The sequence below is a fragment of the Crotalus tigris genome, unplaced genomic scaffold, assembly GCF_016545835.1.
Source record: "Crotalus tigris isolate CLP2741 ecotype Arizona unplaced genomic scaffold, ASM1654583v1 scf7180000017695.2238764, whole genome shotgun sequence".
NCBI classification, from domain to species: Eukaryota; Metazoa; Chordata; class Lepidosauria; order Squamata; family Viperidae; genus Crotalus; species Crotalus tigris.
Genome location: NW_024096573.1, coordinates 263,792 through 290,836, shown reverse-complemented (window position 1 = coordinate 290,836; position 27,045 = coordinate 263,792). Strand labels below are relative to the sequence as shown.

The window sequence follows — 27,045 nt, the reverse complement described above, 5'->3', positions numbered from 1 at the left end:
AGATCACATCTTATGTCATGACTACATTTTTGTAGCCAGATTCTTTCCATGGATACTTTAATTTGCCTCCAAACTGCCGTGCCTTGTCATTCTTTATTAGTTATGGCTTCCTCAGCTTAGTGCCTTCCAGATCTGCTGAGCCACAGCTCACATAATTTTAACCAGTGCCTGCAGAGTGGGAATTTCAAAGAGTCTTAATTTCAACACCTCTAGAGAGGATATTAGGCAGGAGAAATTTAGATGAAAATAATGCTGGGAAAATATTTTGTGAAAGTCTCTCTGGCCTAATCTTCATGGATTGACTGCTGATGGAAACTTTTGCAAGATTTTTATTGAAAACATTATATTCAGCACAACATATTCACAAAGTATTGTAGTTTAATTCATTTACTGACAGGACTGCAAGGTTTTTATAAGAGATCCAGGAACCAGAAACCAGGAGCTCATAGTTCATCATATAGGATAGCTAAATAGCAAGTCCAGCAATTCCTGATTAGGTAATTAAGCTTAATTGAGTACAGACATTTGCATATAGATACTTTAATCAATTTAACTGCAATTCATCTCATGCTGAATAAAATTGCCTTTTTAATGGCTTTTTGAAAGCCTACTAGCTTCAAATGGTGTAACTAGTTTTCTTCTGTTTCCTTTGAGGATTATATACGTGGCATGTTTTATACAAACCTATAAATTTCCTAAATGGATTTTTTTCTGTTCTTTTTGTGTCCATGACTTAATGTAATCCTCTATAAATAATGTAGAATCATTTGCACATTCTTAAGGTATCTCTGTTGGTTGTGTAGCCATATTCCAATTTTAAAACACAAATATTTTATAGTTACCTATTAATGACAGATAGATGTCTTCTATAAGAAAGTTGATTATATTTTGTATTGAGGAGAAAATAGCATCTGTAGATCAGAAGTATAAGACTTGCTTATTATGTCTTTGTTGAATTTCACAATTCAAATACTCTTTTTTCTTCATATTTTAAAAGTTTGTTCTTTATGTCTGATTTCTTAAATCAGCCTTATTATTATAAATTATAACTTGACGTTTTAAAAGATTTTTTATAAGAATAGAGGCGTAGCTAGAATTTAACTGGACAGGACAATAAATATTGTGCATTTTAATGACATATTTTTTAAATTGTGGGAATTAAATAATAGAAACAGGTGTTTCCAATTGAGTAATGTATCCAGAATTTTAAGAAATGGGCAGGAGTTTCTACATGATCATGCTAAATTGAAATTAACAACATTGTATGTATCCATTTTGTATTTTATGCTCTTCTGTTTCAACACTTCATTGTACTTTCGTAATAGCTAGATTTATCTTTGTGGAAATGCTGTGGGAAATCTAAGCCAGGACTCTTAGCCATTTCAGCTCATGCTTATTTGGGCAATTTATTGGAGATGATTGACTTTCTCATAAAGAAACTCTTGTAACAGAGTTTTAAGCAGATTTATTGATAAGTAAGGGATTTATAGTAAATGTATCTAGGGCTGCAGTCAAATGGTTAAAATGAGGCAAAGCCTATATAGCTTATGAACAATTCAATTAAATGACTCTTGCAAACAATAATATGTGGTCAGAATTAATCTTTTAATGGGAAGGGAGGACATGGTGTGCTTTCATAATTCCTGGAATATGGGCTTTATTTTGAAGAAAGCCTTGCATATTAATTTGAAAGTATGTTTCTTTGCTGTAAATCAATTTCTCTTAAATTTAACTGCTGTAGTTTGAAAACCACTAACAGGCTCTAAATTACTTTGGTTTCTGTTTTTTCCAGCACAGTCATACTAAGATAACAGCCATAGCATTCCTATTCTTTCCCATCCAGCTTGTCTGTCTGTCTATCTGTCCGTCTCCCTGTCTGATTTCTTGGCCACACCCATCTTACCGCAGGATAACTGGGCAGCTTACAATATTAAAAAATAAAGCTATATAAATATTACTACAAAGTATATAAAATACAATGGCTAAAAGATGGGGTGGGTGGGTGAGATCTGATATTAATCTATCAATTTATTTGTTGCCTTCTTGCAGTTTCTTCTTTTTTACCTCTTTAGAACTGATTATGCTGTCTCTTCAATGCCAGTTGCCTCTGGAGAGTTAGAGTATTATGTCCTCCAGACATGATTGAAAGAGAAATGCTTTAAAAATAGACTTCATATAGGAATCTGATATTATTATACCAGAAGTGAAATCTGTTTGGAAGGAACTTAGTGGAAGGCACTCTTTTAAATGCAGTATTATGTTGTAAAAGTAAAGAAAGAGAGGAAAAAATAAAGCAAGAGCTTTTATAGAGAGGTAATGTTTCTTTGCTTGTCTCTGTAAAGTAATATAATAGTGGAGAGTTGAACACTGATTAGAAGATCAAACATCCAGTTACTATGGTAACTGTGACCTGCTGCAAGAATAATTAGTAGCAAGAAGTAATAGTGTCGGAAGGGATACCAAACTGCCCCAAAATCCTAATGTAGTTACTGATCTGAATCAGTTCCATCGGTTCAATCAATGCAGACATATGATAGGGGCATTCTTTGTTCCTGGAGTTTTCCAATATATTTTCTTTGTGTGAACTAACACCTGTGTCATCCTTTCTGCCTTTCCCATGAGGCTATGACTGGAAACCTTGCATGTTTTGAAGCAGAACACTCTTGTGAATTGCCTCTGATGATATAATAAGAGGATTTGGCAGTTTAATTCATAAAAGATGCAGTTACATAGACAACACATCGTGACCATTTGCTATTACACCGAAGAATAAATTATGCTTAGTTGTATACTGTATATGCTGGGATCCTATAATAATAATAATAATAATAATAATAATGATGATGATGATGATGATGATGATGATGATGATGATGATGATGATGTTGGAAGGGACCTTGGAGGCCATCGAGTCCAACCCCTGCTCAGGCAGGAAACCCTACCCCCATTTTGGATAAATGGCTGTCCAGTCTCTTCTTAAGTCTCATATTGATCATTTGGAAATAACAGTGCTTTAATACATGGGTCTCCAAACTTGGCTACTTTAAGACTTGTCAATTTCAACTCCCAAAATTCCTCAGCCAACTATGCTGGCTGGGGAATTCTGGGTGTTGAAGTCCACAAGTCTTAAAGTTGCCATGTTTGGAGATGCCTGCTTTAAAAAGATGTTGGTGAAAATATTAAGCTTCAAATCTACCAATAAATTTATAGTTAGAACTAATAGCAAGGGAAAGCTGAAACAGTTGCACAATTTTATATCAAAGAAACAGCTTAATGAAGAAAAATAAAACATAATTTCTTGATATAAGTTGTAAGTCACAATCAAGACCCATCCCTCCCTCCCAAATGATCTACTATTACATGGTATTGTAGCATAACAGTAAAATATATTTTAACAATCCTGGGAAATTATTTTAAACAGGTTTTTTTTGCTTATCATCTGTAATCTTGGCAGAAATGCTTGTTTAGGAAATAGGTATGAGTATTTTTGCTGAATATGGATACATTTAGCAAGACACATTGTGCGAGATACGTTGGAGGCAGAGTTCCTTCCATACACTATTCTCTCTGTGCTCTACCTCCACCCCCTCCATTTCAGATTGGAATGTGGAAATGTTGACAATCAATTGCCACTTACAAGTGGGAAGCAGAACACAGATATTCCACTGAGCTATGGAAAATATGCGCGTTAGAATTAGTTCTCACATAGTAAAGAACAACATGATGGCAAATTTGATAGTTGCAAAAACACAGGACAGGTAGAAATAAACCAGCCAGCATGAAAAGGGGGCAAATAGTTTGTTTCTTGGATAAGATAAGAGAAAAATATGCAGGAGACTTTAAATATTGTTTTATAGACAGGTTTTTTCCCTTGAAAAATGACTTGTTGAAATGGTTAGGATTATGGCTTCCTAACCTTTTTCCATTAGTTATCAGAAGTTCCTGGACTTGTGAGCTTGTCCAAGTGGCTCAGGCTTGCAAGTATGGTGAGACCTAACGGGGAGGAAAGCCACTAAAATTAACCCAAAGTTATAAAATGGGTCAACATTGTCAGAAACAGCTGCTGGAAATAGTGTCCAGGCTAGTATTTCAATAATTATTGATTTCCAAAAGTTCCATATTCAGTTTCTTGGGAAGCTTCAGCTACATTCAAGCTTGCCTAGAACCTGATAGAATGATTGTTGTCTCTCTATTCCTGCAGGAACAGGAGGAAAGCTTGCACATCTCTAGAATATTGGAGGCTATCTTGTGATGACTGATTAGCAAGCAAAAAAGGTTTTATGGCGGTAGAGCAGTGTCAACTGTAAAGCATAACTACTGGAAATAGATTCTGTGCTATTGTAGAATCAATCTACAGTATAGATTGATTTGCTGTGTTAAGCTTCTTGGGATAATATAGGAGATACTGATTTGTCCCAAAGATATCACTTTATATTTTATTTAACTGAATTATCACCCTGACTAATTTTGTACAGTCTGAAACTTGACAAGTTTCCTTCTTATCCCTATGTTGTTAATTTATAAATGGCTTAAGAAGCACTAATCCCAATTTATCACAGTGAGGAACTTCAAATGTTCCTTCCTACCTTAACTCTCTTCCCTGTTTTCTCTTATTCTTGGCTTTTAATTTTTTAACTCTTAAGCAGTTCATTAGGCAGGCTCCTTATCCCAGCTACCAGATCATTTTCATAATATATATCCTGTTAAAGACATGTCTAAATCATAAAGTTTATGATATATAATGAAAAGAAACACTTGATCAGAGATTAAAAAAAATCTGTTTTCTATCTACAGAAGGTAACTGCCAGCATTTTAGAACAAAAAAAGGAAATGCAGAAGTCCAGATATATTCAACAGATGCAAGTTAATAGAAAGGATTAAAGATGAATGAAATGAGATATTGAATCAAGACAGAATTAAGTTTAGCTAGATAAATATAGCCTAATATGATATTTGCTATGTGCATGTGGCATTCAAAGCTCAGACCTAACAGACAACTGGAATGAGAATGGAAGGAATTATGTGACAAAAACAGCATTGAAATATAAGCAGGAGATGTTTGGGATTTGAGCTTTCAGTGGAAAAACATATGAACATTGATCACAAGGCTTGTGCAGCTGTACTGTCAATAAAATACAGGTAATCCTCAATTTATGACTACAACTGAGTCCAAAATTTCTATTGTTAAGTGAGACATTTGTTAAGTGAGTTTTTCCTCATTTTACGACCTTTCTTGCCATGGTTATTAAGTGAATCACTACAGTTGATAAGTTAGTAACCCGGTTGTTAAGTGAATCTGGCTTCCCCATTAACTTTGCTTGTCAGAAGGTCGCAAAAGGGGATCACGTGACCCTGGGACACAGCAACGGTCTTGAATATGAACCAGTTGCCAAGTATTTGAATTTTGATCACAAGATCATAGGGATGCTATAAAGGTTGTAACTGTGAAGAACGGTCATAAGTCACTTTTTCAGCGCTGTTGTAACTTTGAACAGTCACTAAGTGAAATGTTGTAAGTCAAGGACTACTTGTATTCATAGATCCCTAAAATCAAAATCAAGATAAAATGGACCTCAGAAAAGGCCTCGGTGTTTAATGGGAAGGCAAAAGACAGAGAACAAGAACTAACAAGCCTGAATAAAAAGGAAATCTGGGACACCAAGCTGTGCTGGTCAGCATGGAGCTGGAAATAGCAACAAAATGTAAAGTGGAGCCACAGAACTCCAAGCATTTGCCATGCAACACAGTTATCTGGAGGAGGGGATGGTGTTGTTTCATAAGGAGAGACCTAAATCAAAGCATGTGCACAAACATAGCTACACTTTTCAGGAAGAGAATTATAGATCAATCATTTTTTTGAAGGCAAAAAATTCCAAAGCTGTTCAGTGTGATGCTTCCTTATGTATCAGGGATTCCAATTGGTTACCTTTCTTGTATTCATTTAATTCTTGGCTTTTACTGCTCACAGTGGTTTTAAGTAGAGATAAACAGGAGAAAACAGGTGACTCCTTGTCATGGAAATTCCTTTGGCTGCTGGTTTATATACAAAGAATGTGTTGCATTCTGGTATTTTTAAAATTTACTTTTATTTTACTTTTATTTGTATACAGACATACCAGCTGGATTATATATTCTCTTTGGCCAATATTTTTTTTCCACAATTCTTTGGTTTGTTTATTTATTTATTAGAGTTATGTTTCATACCATGAGATTTTCAGTGATTCATAATAACTGTACAAACAATAATAAATAATTAAATTATCCATAGTAAATACATTTAAATTAAATAAAAACATTTAATAGTATTGACTCTTCTCTGCATATTACTAATATATCAATATAACAGGAACTTTAAACTAGATGGAATTGTAGCAGATGACAAGGTTAGCCTGAAAGAGAGGTCAAACATATCAGTCATGAGTCCCTTCACACGTACAAGAGATCTAAGTCCAGCCCACCTTGAATTCCTTCTACTTTTAACTCCCGCTTGACTGTCAGATTCTTGTAGAGAGAGGTTAAGCTTACAATAAATCTTTATACACATTTGAACTACCTGGATTTCCTGATTTCGTACAGTATCAATTCCATAAATCACCCCAAATCATTCTGTTTTTAATACCACCCAGAAGGATAATAAGGGGGGGGGGAGATGTGTTTTCCAGAAGGAGGTTATTTGGTAATGCAGATGCACCAGCAGAAAGTTCCTGTAGTCTCATCTCCAAACTTGAAAAATGAGGGGCCAATAAGAGCTTTCCCAGGACCTGTGAGTTGGAATGTGGAATTCTCTTGGAGCAAATGATCCTGCTGGTATCTTAGTGCAAAGCCACACAATATTTATTATGCTCCCTAATAGCCTGATGTGAACTGATCACCATGTTTATATCATCTTGCTGAAGTTTCAGATGTTTAAGTTAAATAGTTAGATATCATGTAGAGCAGGGCTTTTCAACCTTTTCACCGATTGTACCACTTTTAGGATATGGCAACATCCGAGTACCTCCAGTCGCCTAGAAAGGTGTCAAAAACTTGATGACCCTCCCCAAACCCAAAAAAAGAAAAAAAGTGATAAAGTACAGGTAGTCCTCGACATACGACAGTTTGCTTAGTGACTGTTCGAAGTTACAATGGAACTGAAAAAAGTGCCCCCCAAGCCACAGCCGAGCAAGACACCTGCCTGCCCATCCGGCAATGCTCTTCCTCCTATCTGAGGTTTTCATTGTTGTGAGCATTTTTGTTGAGGATTGGCAGTGGGGGTGGGGTGGGAGGGTATTTAGTTTTTATTCCCCCCATCTGCTGGGTGGTTGCAGCAGGTTTCGGTCACTTCACATGACCCTGGGACACTGTGACCATCATAAATATGAATCAGTTGCCAAGCATCTAAATGTAAATCACAAGATCCTGGAGATGCTGCAACATTCCAGCTGATCGGCGCTTCTTCTGGGCTCAGCAGAAGCACTAGGATCAGCACCGAGCTCCAGCTGGATCCTGGCACTGATCCTGGTGCTTCCACTGAGCTCTGACAGCCCTGCAGCTCCAGTCATTTCTCGCTCAGGCTTGTGTGGTGCTGCCACCGGTTCAGCTCATTTCCCACTCCACTACCACTTTTCTAGGATGGTCACATATCACTTGCCAGGTGCCAATGTACCACAGTTGGTACCTGTACCACTGGTTGAAAAGCCCTGATGTAGAGGGTATACATAATTCACTCCCATTTATTTACCCTGGTACTGCTTTTTTCTCTCAATATTTCTTAATATAAAAATAAATAAGTAAAATACACATATATAAGCTGTATATTTCTCAGTGTTATAAAATATACCCATCATAGAAATGATGTGAGAATTTATGAATAGGTCTACAGAAAGTTTTAAACCTGGATAGCAGCTAATTGTGTAGATTGTAGAAAGTATGACTTATGAAACTATTGTACAGGTAATCCTCACTTAACAACCACTCGTTCAGTGATTGTTCAAATTTACAATGGTGCTAAAAGTGTGGGACTTACAACTGGTCCTAAAGTTCTGACTATTGTATTACTGCTATAATTACATGATTGTGATTTGGTCACTTGGCAACTGACCTGCATCACAGACCATTGCAGCATGACTTCCATTCACAACCTTCCCTGCCAGCTTCACACAAGCACAGTCAACAAAGAGTCTGGCAGGAAGTCACAAGCACATGACAAGCTTGCTTAACGACCATGCAGGATTCGCTTAACAACTGCAACTGGAAGTGCTACAACTCCATCATAAGTTGATGCATTCATTTTTTGCTTTATGAGCCTGTTGTGTAGTGATGAATTTGTCAGTCCCTATTACTGTCATAAAGTAAGGACTACTATACAAACATCCATATCCCAATTCTGTGAGATTCTCTCAGAAGCTTTTCTGAGTTTAAAGGAATTTCATCTCAGATTTATATAAAATTTGCACATATGTCAAATGCTTGAATAAATATTTGCATGTTACACCTACACTGTACATTGCACCATACTATAATTAGGATTGTTGAATAATTCACCAATTTCTAGGCTATAAACTGTATTTTAAAAGTTTGACTGGCTGAGCTCATATAATGCTGTTTTTCTTCTTAGAAATGATAAAAATAAGTTACTACCTTTTCTTTGAAACATGTCCTATTTACTGAGACAATAATGTCCATAAATGCAGAAAATTTTGTGATTTTTTGGGGGGGGGCTGGTACACAATTTTTAAAATACTTATTTTTGTCTCATAAGGATGTTTAAATTTAGGTGTGGTAGTTTGATATCATTACTATGGACTGAGCGACATCTAGTGTTGGTAAAGAGATGTGTTTTTATAGCAATTCTTTTAAACTGGAAATAATTTATTCTCACTAGAGACACTTTCATCTAGAGCTGCTAGTAGAACAAAATATGGCCATAGAATGGCTTTTCTTTATTGTTCACATGGCTTCATACTATCAGTCTGAATGTAAATATAAGTGCTTCTGTATTGATATATCAGCTTTCCTTTAGACTGTCACCGTAGATGTTTCAGGTCCCCTACTACATGCCATATATATTTAAAAAATTGATGTTAACTGTCATACTATTGTATGCTTAACTTTTACTTAGATGTATCATTGGAATGAGAACTGAGAGCTAAGAATGAAGCAGCAAGAATGAAAAACAAATTGCATCAGCAGTTTTGAGTTCATAGGTCAAGAATCCATTTTGTGGTGAAAAAGAAAGAGTGCCTGGGAAGTTTTAAATTAGCAGTGCTTCCAGGTTTCACCTCAGTTCTTCTGTACATTTACAGCCTGCAGTGACTTTACAGGTTAAAGAATGATAGTAGTGTTTTTAGGTTTTGTTGCCTGAAGTTTTAAGTCCTTTTCATACTTGTATTTTTTTAGACTTAGATTATTTGTTGCATCTAATCTGTTAAATTCTATATTGTTCATGAGTTGGAATTTAATAACTCATTGTAATAAGATTTTTTAAACATGGCATTTATATTCTGTGTAACTTTTCCTAATATGACACATACCTGTCTGTCTGTCTGTCTGTCTATCTTGAGATTAAAGCTACACTGAAAAATTTGGAAAATATATGATTTGGAGAATAACTCTGCTTATTAATTTAGGAAGTCCACCTGGGTTTTCTTAATGATTCAGATAATTCATTACTCCTTTTTATCTCTAGCATCTCTCCATGAACATCATTAAATTATTTAGATTTAAACTATTTAGATTCAAAGCAAATTTAGGAAATATGTGGTTTTTTTGAACATCCGTAAATTCCAACCCACACCAGATTTAGCCATCATGGAGAAAAGCAAAGGATTACTGCAGTCAGAGTCCAACAAGATTCTGGAGCTAAAGACTGCATTTATTGAAATGATGATTTCTGTATTAGAAATCTTATGTGTTTGAAAAAATAACATTTCAAAATACCTTTAATCTGGGCACAATACTTGGTTTATAGGTCAAGTATTATGTCAAACAATAACTGTGACCTCTTCTGACAGCTAGAGTGAATAGCTTTTAATTTAAACCATGAGAGAGAGAAAAAAGATCTCTTGTCTGTTTTATAAAATATGGCTTAAGGAATAACTTTATTGTAAATAGACTTAAGGGATCATAACAGTTTCTAATGATAGATTAAATATTTTCTAGAAAATTGGTAGAATTGAAATAACAAAGTAGAAACATGAAACTAAAGGATTTATCCAAAAACTACAAATACTTAGAACAACAAATTGTCCTTGTAATGGAAAGTTTTTCAGAGAAGCTGAAAAAGAGCCACATTCTAGTTAAAAAAGCAGGTATTTGTTCACCTTCTTTAACCATTGCCTTTCCCCTCTCTTCCCTATGAAAACAAATGGACTTTTTTTTCAAGATAGGAATTATTGCTGTGGGGACTACAAAGAGTTGCTAAGAAGAAAATGGTCATGTAGATTAGAATATTCTAATCAAAACATAGATTAGTTTGGCTATCTACTGGACATTATGATTTGATAATTTTGGGTAGTTTATAGAATCTCACCTCAGCACTGTGAGGAAGATATGCATCCAAAAACATACAACCCAATGTGATGGCTAAGCATTGTGCACAAATCAGTTGAAACTGAAGTATCTATGAATCAGAGATGATGCTTGCTTGACCTGGAGTTGGATGTGATTCTTCTGCTCTGGCTGTGTCTCCTTCAGGGATATCATAGCGTTACAAGGGGGATTTTGATCCTTCAAAGTCAGAGCTGAGAGGTCCATCTTTCCTGATCATTGATCCTTCTCTTAGGATGGGGGGGCTATCACACGTTTTCTGCATTGGGCTGAGAGGTACATTTTACAGCTGAGATCAGGTGGATTCTAACCCTGCTAACCTTGCTGAAAGTGCTTAAAAATCTGGTTGTTTCCCTAGGCATGAGGCTTGTGATGTCTGAGTAAGCTAACATTATAGTATTTGGGGGAGCTTTTCATTCCCTACTGCCATTTTGTTTTGATATATATATAAAAACAATATATATCAGAACTGTATGTTTTAAGGTTTTAATTGTGGTCTTCATTTAATGTTTGTTCATTACCCAGATTTACTGAACAGGTTTATTTTTAATTTAAGGTTTAACTTTAAATTTAAATACATTCTTAGTCCTTTTGCAGTTTCATTGTGCATGTGTTGATCCTAGACAAATGAGATGTGTGCAGTAGATACTGTGATTTCATTATCACTCTACCCACTATATCATTCATCTCATAAGCGAAAAAGCATCCTTACTCAAATTAGAGAAAACTTTTTCTAATTTCTGTGATCTGTGAATTTTAGACTCAACCTGGTTTACATGAGACATCTCATTAGAACTATGGTTTTAGTTCTGTCTTGCTTTTTCTCATTTAAACATTTGGAAATTAGTCATCCAAAATCGCTATCTTCTACGGTGGGTTGAGTAATGCATGATGTGACACAGCACCCAGATTAAACCTAATTGTGACATTTTCTCCCACTCCGGAATCTCTAAGTCATGTTGGGACCTATCCAAGTCAGCTGGAGAGTTGAATTTTTCCACCTTCTTGCCATCTTTATTACTGGTTTTATCATCTTGGATTGCATTAGGAAGATGTATCATAGATCTGACTGAAAATTTGGCTCCATATTTTTTCGGGTTGCATTCACTCAAAGACATTCTAACAGTTTTGGCTTTAACACATTTGCACCAGCTAGGTAAAATTCTGATGGGAATTGGTTACTTTCTGCCATAAAGACGAAGTTCCTTCTGTGATTTTCAGGTGTCAGTCCTAGCTTAGGTTTTGGGGTTTGGATAGTGTAGAGGTATCTCTAATCTCTCCATGATATTTCATAGGTCATGAACAGCAGGAGACTCTGAGAAGTTGCATGTGCTCTCTATCCTCCACCTTATAGCTGTGGTAATTGTAATTTTATCTTCCCCATTTTCTATAAACTTGGGTCTTTCAACAGAAGTTGCTATGAGTATTGAATTTGGCAGTGAAGGAAAACACTCTGCTCTTCAACTCCATTGTTAACTGGACAATTTCTTCCCTCTCTCATTCTCTCTCCCCAGCTTCAACCTTTTAAAATATTTCTTTTATTTCATTTAAAAATATTTTTTCCTGTATAACCCTTTCATTTTAAAGATGAATTGGCATCCCAATGTCTTGAGCTCAAGTAGGTCAGTGAGTCCCATTGAATGTGATGGCCTCTGTTGTCTGAATCGATAAAGATGGCTTCCCTTTGCCCAGAAGCATTCAGGAAAGAAGCCAGCCAAAATTGGCGCAACAATAGATTTATTTTTCCATAAGCATTCAACAATCCCCATATTATTTCTAGTGAGGGGAGAGCACAATTGGGTATCACAGCAGGTAATCTGCAAAGGAAATTTAATGCAATAATTGGGAAAGAGTTTTTAAACTGACATGTAGCTCAGTTTTTTAGCTGCAGCTTAAATCAGGTGGCTCTGCTCTCTTGGAATGCTTTTCCTATCCATAAGAAAGTGAGAAACCTAAATGCCTTCAAAATAATAAAAATGGAATTCTCTGTTTATTTGCTATCTATATGTGCTCCAAAAGATCGTAAAGTCCTGCCTATTGGGATGCTCTTTTCTAGCATGTCATTTCTAAATTGTACATTGAGCAAAATAATTCCGTGGCATTAGTATCTTTTAGGATGCATTTGCTTTGTAATTGCTGGTCAGCAGTTCTATTTAAAACCTCAGGATATGATAGAGATTTGGAACCTGGCTCTCTTAAAAATTTGCTTAGGGAGGGGATTTGTTTTTTTTTTAAATGACTGTCTTCCAGTCTACAGCAGGTAAGATTTGTGCAATGACAGTGTGTAAATGTGTGTGCCACAATCGAGTCTCTCTCTCTCTCTCTCTCTCTCTCTCTCTCTCTATATATATATATATATATATATATATATATATATATATATATATATATATAACAAATAAAACACGATCACCGGGAGGGTTTAAAGTAAGAATACTTTACTAAAAATATACTATACTTATGCTAAAAAGTTGCCAAGTTTCATTGGGGGAAACTCCCCAACATCGTCAGGGCTAAAGAGGCCGCTTCAACAAGGGTGGTTTAAGTGGGTTCAAGTAACTTATATATATATAAGTTGGCGCAACATATATATATATATAATCAGTAAGTCTATAAATTTTGATTGAGAGGGAAGATGTCTTTTTTATTGACATGAAGATCAAACAATCTTGTTTGCATATGGAATCTCTTTAGATCAAAGAAATAAGGATTAATAATTTCTCATCCAATGACCCAAGTAATCACTGGTCAGAAAAAAGAATGTCAGCTTTTATCATAGAATTTTGAGTGGCAGAAAGGAAAGACTGTGTGGAAAACAGTGAAGTATGCATTGCAACAGTGCCTATAATTGCTGATGACAAGAATTTCAGGTGCCAGGTTGCTAACTTTGTGCTGGAAAAAATGTCTTCTTATTCTTTTCCTAAAAAAGAAAAAGCATTCCACTGAACTATAAATTGTGCTTTCCTGACAAGGACAATATCTGTTAATATAAAATGGTTTCCATCCATTTGGTTCTATTTTGAAAGCTGCCTAAGATGTTAAGGATGGTTTTCTTAAGATTTAAAGAAAAATAATAACATATTTTCTCACTTATTACAGTTATTAATTAACGTTTATTACTTCAACATCTCCCAGTAGCAAACCTCTTTCTTTTAAGCCTAAAATATTGGGCCTTTATTATATTTGCCCATAGCACTTGCTAAGTATTGTTTCTCCAGCAGGGGGCTACAAATTACTAATAATTTTCTTGGGCATAAGAATACTTTTCTTTCTTTATTTGAAGCCACCCTGCAATCAGAAATGAAGTAAAAGGATTTAATATTTAGAATCTGAAATTTGAAATGCTTAGTGGATGTATTAATAAATATACATTTATTAAAATTGCCAGAGTCGATCTTTTTGGAGCCCTGTTTTCAAGCAGTAAACTATGAAGTAGGATAATATTGGTAAATTTTGTTTCTTTTTGCAGGAATTAACAACATCTGCTTTTCCATCAATATTAATGTATTTTGTTGCTGCATTAAATTAAAAATAAATCCAAACCTTGAGTTTTAAGTTAGTGCTGTCCATGGTGCTAGTTTTTTCAAGTCATTTGAAAAGAAATCAAAGCATTCACTTCATATTGTGTGTATGTATGTGTGTTTGTACACCCATATGTTACATATGGGAATCTATGTGAAACAAAAGAAAATTTTTAAGGTGATAAACTCAGTAAAACATGCTGATTACATTAGTTAATAAATCTGTACAATTTTCAGGGAAACTTTTCTTTTGAGAAGCGAGTTTGCTGAAAAATTAATAGTTTTATTCTTCTTAGTCATGGCTGTTCTTCAAAATTAATAGGCTAGATGTAGCCCTTAATATCTTATCGTTAATTGCTAGTGTAGTATAAGAATAGGATAGGTAGAATGGGGCACATAATTACTACATAGTTAATTTATTCCAATGTTTCTATTCAGTTTTAGTGTAATAATAATAATTGGATGGAAATACAATAATTAAGAGTAAAATTGAAAAAAAATGATTTGGGCTCAGAGTCTTGCAAGCAGAAGACTTGAATAACATCTGATTCAATTCATAGAATTGATCTATAGTGTGATCTGTTTTTTAGAAGACAAATACAATGGTTTACTTATTACTAAAATGTTAGGAATGTATTTACAGACTCAGACGGAAGCTAGTAAAAAAACTTAAAATTATTATTTCTGAAGAAATAAGATTTGAGACAGAACCAAAGAAGCTGCCATTTAAATACACTCTTAAATATCATTTTCTACTCCGTGGGAATAAAATATTGTGAGCTGTGTGAGGATTTGAAAGAAGGAATCAGATTTTTTGTGGCTCTACTTCAACTCAGCAAATACAGTTTTTTTTTCTATGCATTTAAATCATGAAAGTATTAAAGATCATTTTGAGTTTTCATATTTAGAGGCTGAAGAACCTCAGGAATTAACTGATGAGAATACACTGGCAGAAGCTGTAGGATGGGTCAGCTGATCCAGAGCACAAATTAAGGAAGGTCCCAAGCTGAACAATCTATCTGAAACTATGAAGTAGACCAAAGAAAATCATGGTTTCTACTAGAAAGGAAGAAGCAAATTAGTCAAACTGGTAGTCAGATCTATAAAGGGATGAAGACTCTTTGTGGCAAACAAAATTCTATCCTCCACTTCCCAAAACTCCATAGCTGTGCTGAATTTTTTTATGACTTGTGAATTGTAAACATTGACTAGTCAGTGGATCCTTCACTCTGTCATTTGTTTCTCCAGACTCTTTTGGAAAAGTTATCTCTTGTAGCTTTGTTTTCTGTGCAAGAAATGTTATATCTGAAATGTGCTTTATGCTATATGAACTAGAGATTTAAATCTACAATAAACATCTTGAGTTTGTAGCAAAAGTCGATTATATGTATAATTGGGAGCATAGAATAGTAAGTTGTACATGTTAAGAGAGGTCATGTATATTAGCACATTTTCTTTATTCCCCTCTAAATGTTAAAGCAAACAGTCAGCAATATCAAATATTTTCTGCATGGAGGCTACCAATTTAGTTAAATAGTTTGTAGGAGAGAAGACACATAATAATGGATTTGAGAATTATTCCCTCATATTGTTTTTTTTTTCTCTTTAGCTTCTTGTTTAAGATCAGAAAATAAAAGAACAACTTGTATTACAAGGCATTTGGCTTGTAATGTCTCTCTCTCTTTTTTTCTTCTGCCCATCTATCTCTGCAAAGTGAGTCTGGAGAGCTTACATTTAAAATAATAAATATAAAAATTATTAAATAGAGACAAGCAGCAAAATGCAATATCAGTACAGTGGTAGCATCTTCTCTGTTAGTCCACAAGCCATCTCCAGTGTAGAGGACCTCTGTCAGAGCCCAAGGCCAACTGCAGAGCCAGGTTTTAATGCCCTTCCAGAAGGCCAAAAGGGTGTGGAACAAAGTTTTCTTACCATCTAGGATATAGCAATTATTCTTTCTACTTTTAGACAATCTGAAGAGCCTGTCATGGAATAATCTAGAAAGTAACATTGTGAAAACCAAAAGCAAAACAGATGATATTGTCACTTCACAGCATGCCCCAAGAAATTAGAATTACAATGCTTTTCAGTATAATATGTACTGGACTAACAAAAATAAATATTTCTTTTAAGGCCGATAAAGCCAATTTACTACTTTACAAAGCACAGACTTTAGATATAGACTTTGCTGCTATTAATTGTGATGGCCAGTGGATACTATTTTAGATGGTGTTTAAAGTGACTGGACAAATCCACAGAGGCTGTTCTTTCAATGGCTATTAGTCTGGATGGATGTGTATTTCTGACTTAAGTACAGAATGTGTTAAATATCTGGAAAGTGCCATTAGGAGAGACAGTTTGGTGTAGTAGTTAGGATGCTGACCTAGAAATAGGATCCTGTAAATTCTAGTTCCATATTAGGCATGAACACCTGGCTGACCTTGGACCAGTCACTTTCTTTCAGTCTCACATAATTGCTGTTGTGGGAAAAATAGAATGAAAGGAGTATTGCCACTTTAAATTGTATATGGGAAAAAGATGGGATAAAAATATAACAAAAAACTATCTGCCATGTTCAAACTTTTCATCTTTCTGAAAGCATCTTTTGACTATATGTGACACAGAATGCTGGACTAGGTGACTCCTTCATTCAGTTATGCTTTTTTGTTGTTCTTAATTGTTCTTAATTAATTTCTCAGTAATCACTATTTACAATAAATGTGATGTTTAACATGACATCTACAGATCAGGAACATAATTCTCATGTATTTGACCTACTTGAGGCATCTAGAACAAAACAAACTTATATTTTCTTAAGAGCCAAAGGAATTCGGCTATAGGATACAGGTAATGATTGCTTGTTGATCACTTGTTCAGCAAACATTTAAAGACATGACAGTGCTGAATGAGGAGGCTTATGATTGGATCTTGAGGTTGTGGCCATCACAGCATCCCTGCAATCATATCAAAATAATTAGAGTACTTGACAACCAGTGTGCAATTACAACAGCCAAGTGTCCCATAGTCATGTGATTGCCATTTGCAACTTTCACTGCCAGCTTCTGACAAGTAAAGTCAATGGGAAAGACAGCAGCAAGTTGTAAGTTGTGATCATGTGACATTGAACTTACTAGCAATGTGTGATTCTCTTAACCAGTGGAACAGCTTGCCTCCAGAAATCGTGGGTGCTGCATCACTGGAGATTTTCAAGAAGAGGCTAGACAGTCACTTGTCTGAGATGTTATAGGTTCTCCTGCTTGAGTAGGGGGTTGGATTAGAAGACCTCCAATGTCCTTTCCAGCTCTATTCTATTCTATTCTATTCTATTCTATTCTATTCTATTCTATTCTATTCTATTCTATTCTACTGTCATAAGTCATGATACATGATTTTTTTTACTTTGCAACTGCACTGCTTAGCAATGAAGTTGCCAGTCCCAATTATGGTTGTTAATTGGAGACTATTTGAATATACATAAGATGCTGCAAAGAAGAACCTGAAATCAGAGTATCCTTGAAGGAATTCTATTGCACTTTATCTTTTCTCTACACAATTAGTTGCAATAAGCCAATGTCAGAAGAGGCATATTTTCTTCTGATCTTCTGTTCTTTTGAGCTCACTGTGCATCTGCTTCCTCTCCCACTCACCTCCTACTTGCCATTTGTACAGGAATTTCAGCTCCACAGTGCACTCAAATCAGAGAAAAATAGTTAGAAAGGGGAAACATGCTCTACAAAATTACATTTCTTTCTTTTTTAAAAAAACAGGATGTTGAATATCTGGTGTTCTGAATGATAGCTACTTATCTCCTGTGAGGCAGCACTCATTGGATAATGACTGTCCTTCATGTACTTTGATAAAACAAGCACTGTTTTTTCCCCAATGTAATGTAGAACATCTTAAAGCCAATATTATCAAAAGCCTATTATCTTCTTTTCAATTACATTCACTTGCTTGTGATGAGCTATTTAGGCACAGTTTTTTTTCTAAACAAAACTACTATAACAACTCTGCAGCAGTTGTTATTAGGAAAGTTGAATTTAGTTTTAGTTTGTATAGCTTTCATTATGCATTGTGTGTAGTTCAGTGATGCATACAATGTAGCTTAAATCCTGTTTTTGGACTAATAATATTGTTTTAGTGGTCTTCTACTGCAGAATGGAGCTCAACGTTTGTTTCTTTAACAAACTAACCAACCTTTGGAATGTTTAAGGTCAAAATGAGTATTTTGAAACTTATAGATGCTCAGAGTACCTATTTTATACCTTTAAACCCATGAATTCTCTTTCCAAAAAAGAATACTATAAATGTGTCTCTTGATGTACTCCTTAAACTGATGGAAGGTAGACGTTCTCACTTGCATAATGGCTTGATTTTAAAAGCATTTATATATGTGTGCCCATATAGTACTTTGTACTTTAACACTACCAATAAAGCAAGACCTGCTAAAGTGCTAATCCAGCATAATCTCACAGAACCAATTAATATTACATGAACTGTAGACAAATCACCTGAATGGTTATGGTACACACTGATTATCAGTCCAATTCCTAATGAGTCTGAGAACTAAGCTTCACTTCAGTTTGGTGAACCAAAATTCCAGTTAAGCAAATAAAGTAAACTGAAATGGGTTCTTCTACTCAGTTAAATCCTTCTTGGCAATATTCACTATATTTTCCAAGTGCTGCTGCTCAGTAGCTGAGGTAGAAAAATTTCCAGTCCTACTGTGGAATTTCAAGTGATCTTCTGCATGAAAATAATGTATATTTGCTGAGCAATAATTGAGGGCCTTCTCCTTCCAGAGAATGTTCTGAGCACAGCTAATACACTTCAAAATCAGCATAAAAATAAACATAGCTAATCAACTCATAATTATTAAAAGCCTGTAACTAATACTACCACAGCAAACAATAAATTCACTGTTCTGAATACTTCTGGAATCTAGATCTAGAAGAAGGAAGAATCTTCACTTTTATAACAGTTAGTTCTACATTTGATACAGAGCCTCAAAAACCCATTGAGACACTGTTATAAACTGTGGAGTGACATCTCTTCTTAAAAACCATCCCCTTATTTCATGTAGGATGTAATAATTCTCTGAGCTCTCCTGCTGCAATTTGTTATCATTGTTATTTTTTCCCAAGAAAAAATGAATACATATATTGATGCTTATGAAAAAGCACTGTATGGAAGGCAAAGCTAACAGGCATTAGATTTCACACTGCCATGGCATATACTGCATGTTGTTTGGTTTTGCATACCAAAGTGCATGATGGAAAAACTGATTTGTGCCAGAAAAAAAGTGTAATTCTGGAGGGCTCAGCTGATACAAGTAGAGGATGCTAAATTAACATGAAGTATGATAATTTAGGAACTGAAGGAGAAAAAAAAACTAGCAATGAAAACATAAAGAACAAATGATGTGGTATATGCAAACCAATCATTAATAATGACAATTAAACATCCTAGTGATGACAAACTCGAGTTGAATTGGTGAGAAATGAAAAGAAGGACTTTGAAAGGTAGATATGAATATATTACCTGTTTAGATTAATACAGTCTGCCTTTCATGAATATGTGACATCTTTTCTAACTATGGAACCCAAAAGAATCAGATCTCTAGTATTCTTCACTTGCTATTTATCCTTCTCTGATGGAATTTCTAACTTTTTCTCTTATTTTGTCAACAAATGTATTTGCACTGATAATTCTACTGTAGGGATCCCACCATACTTATGAATTTCCAAGCAATTGCCCTTTATTAAAACATCCAACTGCATAGCTCTGTTTTAGTTAAGTCATTAACATAACAGTTTGCCGGACACTGTTAGGTATTTTTTTTATTATTAACACATCTCTTATGATCATAAACATACAGAAGAACAACCATAAACATACAGATGAAAAAACCTCCAACAAATAACAAAAAACAAAATCTCCAAATTTTATTTTTCTGTTTCCTAAAGTTTTGTATTAAATTAGTAAAAAAAGCAAAGTTTAGAAAGTTTATTTACACTTGACAGCATTCATACAAATAGCTAACACTGGCTATGAATGAAGAACTATAGCATATTAGGATAAAAGGTTTCTTTGAAACATAAACAAGTTTTAAAAATATATGATTTTACAAGGTAACTGGATAGAGAAAGTACTTTCAGCATAACTTTGCTTTGTATACACTCCCTGTTTTAAACATGTTTATATCTAATAAATAGCTGGTATTAATAGACAATAATTTTGCATAAAAGCCATAATAGGCATCATAGTAATAGGCCATCATCATAATCTCATCGAAACTGTAATCTTGCATCAAACATCTGTCTCTATGCCTATATTTTTTATTTCCTGAAATAAATTTGCATAAGCTAAATATTCCTCCAAGTATCTTGAATGTTTGTATAATATCTTTTTTATGTTTTCTAGTCACTGATCTCTGCCTATTTAAAATTAAACCATTGTTTATTACTAGATAAACATCTTGATTTCCACTGTTACGATATCATCAAGGTACCAAAGTCAGAGTAAGGAATATAGGATACTTTCTGTCAAATTAGCTTTTAGCTTCTTTCAGGAATCCAAAGTATTTCATTAGTCTATGACTAAATGTTTTTGGGAAATATTCTATATTAGTGATTTACTAGCACTTATCTAAATTAAAATGTAAATAACTGCTTCTTCTGACACAAATGCCCATGGGTCTTTTAACTTAGAAAGGAGATGCCATAAACACTATGTCTAAACCCCACATGATTAATTGTGGGAATACTCTTTTATTTCTAGATCTAAAGCAGAGTAGGAAATAGAAAGGAAGGCTTAAGGCTTCACTAGTATTGTGCAGAAAGTGTAAAGAGTCTCACTGCTCTGGTGACTTGAGGGATAAACTATCTACTTATCCTGAGTAATAAGGAATGTAGGATTTCTGGCTGATAACCTGCACTTTTGGTGAGCAGATGCACTCATCAATAGCACCCTGAAGAACATAATCTTTGTTTTAGTGGAACTTCCATTCACTTCCCATATCTGTGTTTTGCTTTCTAAAGCAATATTCTCAACTTCAACAACTTTAAAAAAGTATGGACTTCAACTCCCAGAATTCCCTGGGCAGCATGCTGGCTGAGGAATTCTGGTTGAAATCCACATACTTTAAAGTTGCTGAGGTGGAGAAATACTAATCTAAAGGCTATCTAATCTCTTTTACAAATGCTTTGCTGACCTAATCATTAGAAAGTAATGACACAGAACAATCTCTTCCACATAAATTAAATCATATTGCTTTACATCCTAGTGATGATATCAATTCAACTCTATTTAAAAACAGATCTGCAAACAACTAGAAGCAAACAAAGTCATAATTAGTAGCCAGCACAGGTTTGTTAAAAAGAGATCATGCCAAAGCAATTTTATCTCATTCTTCGATAAAATGACTAAACTAGTAGACCAGCGAAACACACTGGACGTAGTATACTTAGATTTCAGTAAGGCATTTGACAAAGTAGACCACAACCTATTCCTTGGTAAGCTAGGAAAAGGTGGATCTGTAACTGGCTGACAAACCGTACTCAATGAGCAGTCCTCAATGGCACTACATCCACATGGAGAGAAGTAAGCAGTGGGGTACCACAAGGTTCCGTCTTAGGCCCAGTACTCTTCAATGTCTTCATAAATGACTTAGATGAGGGAATTAAAGGGGAACTCATCAAATTGCAGATGATGCTAAACTGACAGGAGTAGCCAACACCCCAGAAGACAAACTCAGGATCCAAAAAGATCTTGACAAATTTGAACAATGGGCCCTGTCCAACAAAATGAGTTTCAATGTGGAGAAAAGCAAAGTCTTATTTAGGCAGGAAAAACCAAAGATACAAATACAGATTGGGCGAGACCTGCTCAAAAACAGGAACTGTGAGAGGGACTTTGGAGTCCTAGTGGACGATCACTTAACCATGAACAGCAGTGTGTAGCAGCAGCCAAAAAAGCTAATATAATCCTGGGTTGTATAAACAGAGGCATAGAATCAAGATCACGTGAGGTATTAGTACCATTTTATAAAACCCTAGTAAGACCACACCTGGAATACTGCAGCCAATTTTGGTTACCATATTACAAGAAAGATGTTGAGAGTTTGGAAAAAAATCAGAGAAGAGCAGCTAAGATGATCAAAGGCCTGGAGACTAAAACATAACAAGAACCGCTACAGGACTTGGGTTTGGCTAGTCTAAAGTAAAGAAGAAGCAGGGGAGACACGATAGCAGTGTTCTAGTATCTGAGGGGCTGCCACAAGGCAGAGGGGGCCAGGTTGTTCACCAAAGCACCAGAGGGAAGGACAAGAAACAATGGTTGGAAACTGATCAAAGAGAGAAGCAACCTGGAAATAAGGAGAAACTTCCTAACAGTGAGGACAATCAACCAGTGGAACAGCTTACCCCCAGAAATCGTGGGTGCTCCATCATTGGGGATTTTTAAGAAGAGATTAGACATTCACTTGTCTAATATGGTATAGGTTAGGGTTAGGGTATAGGTTCTCCTGCTTGAGTATGGGGCTGGACTAGAAGACCTCCAAGGTCCCTTCCAGCTTCTATTCTATTCTGTTCTGTTCTGTTCTGTTCTATTCTATTCTAAACATGAAAAATACCTTTTAAAATATAGTACCTTAAACATTATTTTAAGATGCATAATTTCTGTCTTGGAGCACTGACATTGGATGGTTTTAATATACTGTATACTGTAAAATAATTTCATTTTTCAATGTACATTTTGGATGGGTTTAATCAGATATTATCAGCAACTGTAATTTCCCATCAACCTGTTTAGGATACCTAGAAAGCAACATCTCTGCAATTTCAAAGTACTTGAAATAGCAAATTCTATTTTGGAATGTCATCTTGATGTTTTGCTAGGTCACTTTTCAGCTATAGGTTTTGCAATTGAAGGAAAAGAGATTCCACCTATCTAAGATAAAAACAAGTTAATGTATCATGAAAACACTGAGGGAGAGCAATTATAATTTAAAAAGAGGCACCTTCTTCTTTATTTTTTGTTAAATTCCATTTACTGCCATCCTGCTTTTTTATTCCTAACATAATCATTTCACAAATCATTATTCCAAACGGCTGGTGACAGTCTTCAGCTACGTATAATATAGTGCAGGCAAAGATACTCTATGCTTTATCATCCTTCCCCCTTAGAGTCCAGTTGAGTAGCATAATAGGAGCCCAGATTATGCTGCGTGTTTTTTTCCCTTAAACCCCTTCTCCAGCCAGAAGCAGGCTGACTATTTAATGCAGTTCCCTCAGTGCAGCCTCTTGTGGAGTTGAAAATGACACAATAAGGACCCAACTGTTCCCAGATCTCCCTCCCTCCCCTTCTTAGTTCCAGCACAGATTTAGCTAGAAAGCTGCTTTTTGCAGACAGAACAGACTGCAGCTGGTCTGCTCTGAATGTAGCAGTACTGGCCTCTTTTTATAACTTCTTTGCTTTGGGGTGGGGGATAACTCTGGTAGAAAAATGGAAGGAAAAAAAATAGAGTGGTGGCTTTTGTAGCTTGTCATCTTGCTTCAGCAGAGACATTTGCAGCAGTAGCAGCGAGTAATTAAGTCAGACTGCACCATTTTCTTCTCACCCTGTAAGAGGATGATGGTGGCAGCAGCAGCGGCAGGGAGCTGTCCACCCCCATCTACCCACGGACCCACCCACTTCCAGCGGATGTACAGAGGTGGGTTTATCTTGGCTTTCCTCTGAGAGGCACAGTCCATCTGGAGGAATCCCAATAGATCTTTTCAATGTGAAGAAACTCTTTTATATTGGATGGATTTTTGTATTCACCTGTCACAGAAATTTCCAGTTGCTTCATGCTTGCTGCAAGGAACTCTTCTTCTGCTACCGTGTATTCTGTGTTCATGCAAGGGGATCACAAGAGATTCTTAATTCAGGATATCATGCTGAGTTATGGATGCTGCAGAGGCTAGAGCACAGCTGTGACCTATCACAGACAGCTTGAGGAGCAGGAGGAGGAGGAGAGGAGGAGGAAAGGGTTGCCCAGTGAATATCTGGCTTCCAGGATTACCTTGGTAGTGTCCTTGTAAGATAAACAAATCTCGTGGATATCTGGGTACCAGAACGGAAACTCCAAGCTGATATCCCCTCTCCAAGATGGCTCATGCTGCTGCTTCTATCAAAAAAGTCCGAGAAGCAGAAATTGATGAAAGGGAGAAGGAGAAAGAAAAGGAGAGGAAAAGGCAGAGGAGAATATCTAGAGAAAATCGGAAGCGCAAGGTATGAGCAAACATTATTTCCCCATTATTTCCCTTTACTGTACTGCATAGTACAGGATACCTTCAGCAAGATAATAACAACATTTTTGTTCTTTCATTCTAGAATATCTGCATGCCTTTGCTTCTCAAAAATGATTCTATGCTTTCAGTAATCTTGCTACACTGACAGCAGCGCAGATGTGTAAATAAAGCTAGTGGCACTAATACATTGTTTTTTCTTTATCCTCAAACCAAACAAGTCTGGTTTGATCACTTTTAAGGCAGGTATTTCTTGGGCCTGACTTAAAATTGTTTACTGTCATGCAGAAAGAGACTTTGTGCTCCATTTAATCAGGTTAGGTTTTGAGGTTTGTGGCACTGTTTCTTCCCTTTCTTAGTCTTTGCTTCAAATGGCATGCATTTTCACATCAAATCCTGTAAACAAACTTAAGTTCTTCTGCTTGCAGTGATGTGCTATTAGATTTTAATACTCTGGTAAACTACTCTTTGTATAGTCCTGTGTTTCTTAACCCAGGCATAGAAAAATGATGTATAGCATATTATTGTTTAAACTAAATTCAACTGAAAATAAAATTTGGCCTTATTCTCACTTACAGGCCAACCATTCTTGGATTATTTCTTTCGAGAAGCATTGTAATTCAACTGATTTTGAATTGTGATTGGCAAAGGAAAATAAGCGACAGTTGATTTGTGTTTTTTTTTAAAAAATAAACACACTCACAAATAGCCAAATACTAACAAGTTGTTCATTTTGCTGATTAATAACAGTTAGCTGTATAACTGTTTCATATATTGAATGAGAAAATAATTATGAGCATATTGAGGAAGTACTTATGACATTATATTGCTTGGAGACATTTCACATTCAGAATATAGGGATGTTTATGGGCCTAGACATTTTAAAAATATATAGTCACAGGTGCCAATCATATAAGTGCTTTTATTTCTGGATTTCACTAGTTGTGAAGTAATGGCAAATTGAATCTCTCCATAGGCTTGTTGAAATAGATATGAGCGTTTAGTCCACAGCACCCTGCTTATTTTGCAGAAAAGTATAATTTCATATGGAAAAGAAATCTTTATATGTGAAACAACCATTAATATATAGGAAATACCTATATTTTAACTCCCCTTTATTAATACCTTACCTTTTGTACAAGTTGTTTGTGCTCTATAACACTTCATAGTAAGCTGCACACACATTCTGTCATGTATAATATGCTTAGGGTCAAATGAATATGTCCAGTCATGCTTCATTTTAATTTACAGATCTTTTCACAAATTACCAGAATTACTGTTCCTGCTGTTTTTGTTTAGTATATGCCTGGACTGTTTCTCATTTTCTTACACTGGCATTGTGAAATGAATGAATTAATGTTAATAATTTTTTCTTAAACCACCAATTTATTATGTTGCTAAATACCTTTGTGATACCTGAAGTGATATGTCTGACTCTTTAAATACTTTGTTTGCTGTGTTAATTGAGTTGCAATAGAATTTTCTTTAGCACAATATAAGTATCATTTTAAGTACAGCCACAGCTTGATGCTCCCAGACAGATTGTGTTCAGTATCCTAATTCTTCAAACAGAATGCTGTAGAAATAATAATCCCTTGGTTGTGATTTTCTTTCAATGAACTATCTACCAACTAAAACATATTTGAGAGGAACCAACTAAATTTCATTTTTAATGTGTGCCATTGTGCCCACAGGGAAAAAATGACAATAAAGGTTATCTGTCTGTCTGTCTGTCTGTCTGTCTATCTATCTATCTATCTATCTATCTATCTATCTATCATAATATATGAATAGACCTCAAAAATGCTTATAGATCAGTGATGGCGAACTTTTTAGAGACCCAGTACCCAAACTGCAACCCCAAACCCACTTATTTATCACTGGGTGCTGGGTGGACATGGCCGTGGTGGTCATGGCAGACTGGGTGGGCAGGGCCAGGGTGATGGGGGCCAGTCCTTCACCATCTCCGGGGCATGGCACGTGTGCCCACAGAGAGGGTTCTGAGTTCCGCCTCTGGTACGTGTGCCATAGGTTTGCCACCACTGTTATAGGTTATGCTCAAGAATTGGATGGCTTGTGGTAATAAGATATTGTACATCTCTGCTTTTCTAAATTGGTTTTAAATGTGATGCTAGGGCTTTTAATTAAAGTGGATATAATTAAATCAGTATCTTCTGACATTTCCTTTTTATACAATGCTCTACAGCTTTGATTAGAACCAGAGACACATTGAACAGGCAACGAATTACTAATATAGTGGCCACAGAAGATGGAAAGATCAGGATGTTCTGATATAAGGATAGGCCAGTGCTGCTCAGAATATTCAAGGAAAATATTACAGTTATATTTGTTTTGTTTTGTTCCATTTCATATTCTGCCATCAGCTTCCCTATGTCTGTATTTTACTGCAGCAATACAGTATTACATAAATAGGTATCTTAGCTGTATAGTGCACTTGCTTTCTAATAAGATGAATGTGGTTTAACTTTATTGTTTTTACCTTGCAGAAGTATATATTAATGAAAGCAAATGCATGATAATTGTCAGAAATGTACATATGCTGTATGTGTGGTTGTAAAAACTGTGGAAAACATGAAGTGTCTTGAAATATTGGTATGAGAAATTGTCATTGTTTGATGGTTTCTTTTTTAACTTTAGAAAAAAGTATAAACTTCCTATATAGATATTTACACACATAAAGGTGAGTT

The 27,045-nt window shown here is 35.4% G+C and overlaps 1 protein-coding gene across 10 annotated transcripts in view; it reads left to right on the top strand.

The window, feature by feature from the left end:
* Positions 1–27,045, top strand: part of ANK2 (ankyrin 2) — a 199,522-nt gene that overhangs the window by 11,120 nt on the left and 161,357 nt on the right. The window contains exon 1 of one of the 10 annotated variants that reach the window (XM_039338262.1): positions 23,493–24,320. The exons of the other annotated variants lie outside the window; for them this stretch is intronic. Coding sequence (XP_039194196.1) covers positions 24,198–24,320 — 123 coding nt within the window. The 5' untranslated portion in view covers positions 23,493–24,197. Of the gene's footprint in view, positions 1–23,492; positions 24,321–27,045 lie in introns of those variants that run through there. 10 annotated transcript variants of the gene reach the window in all.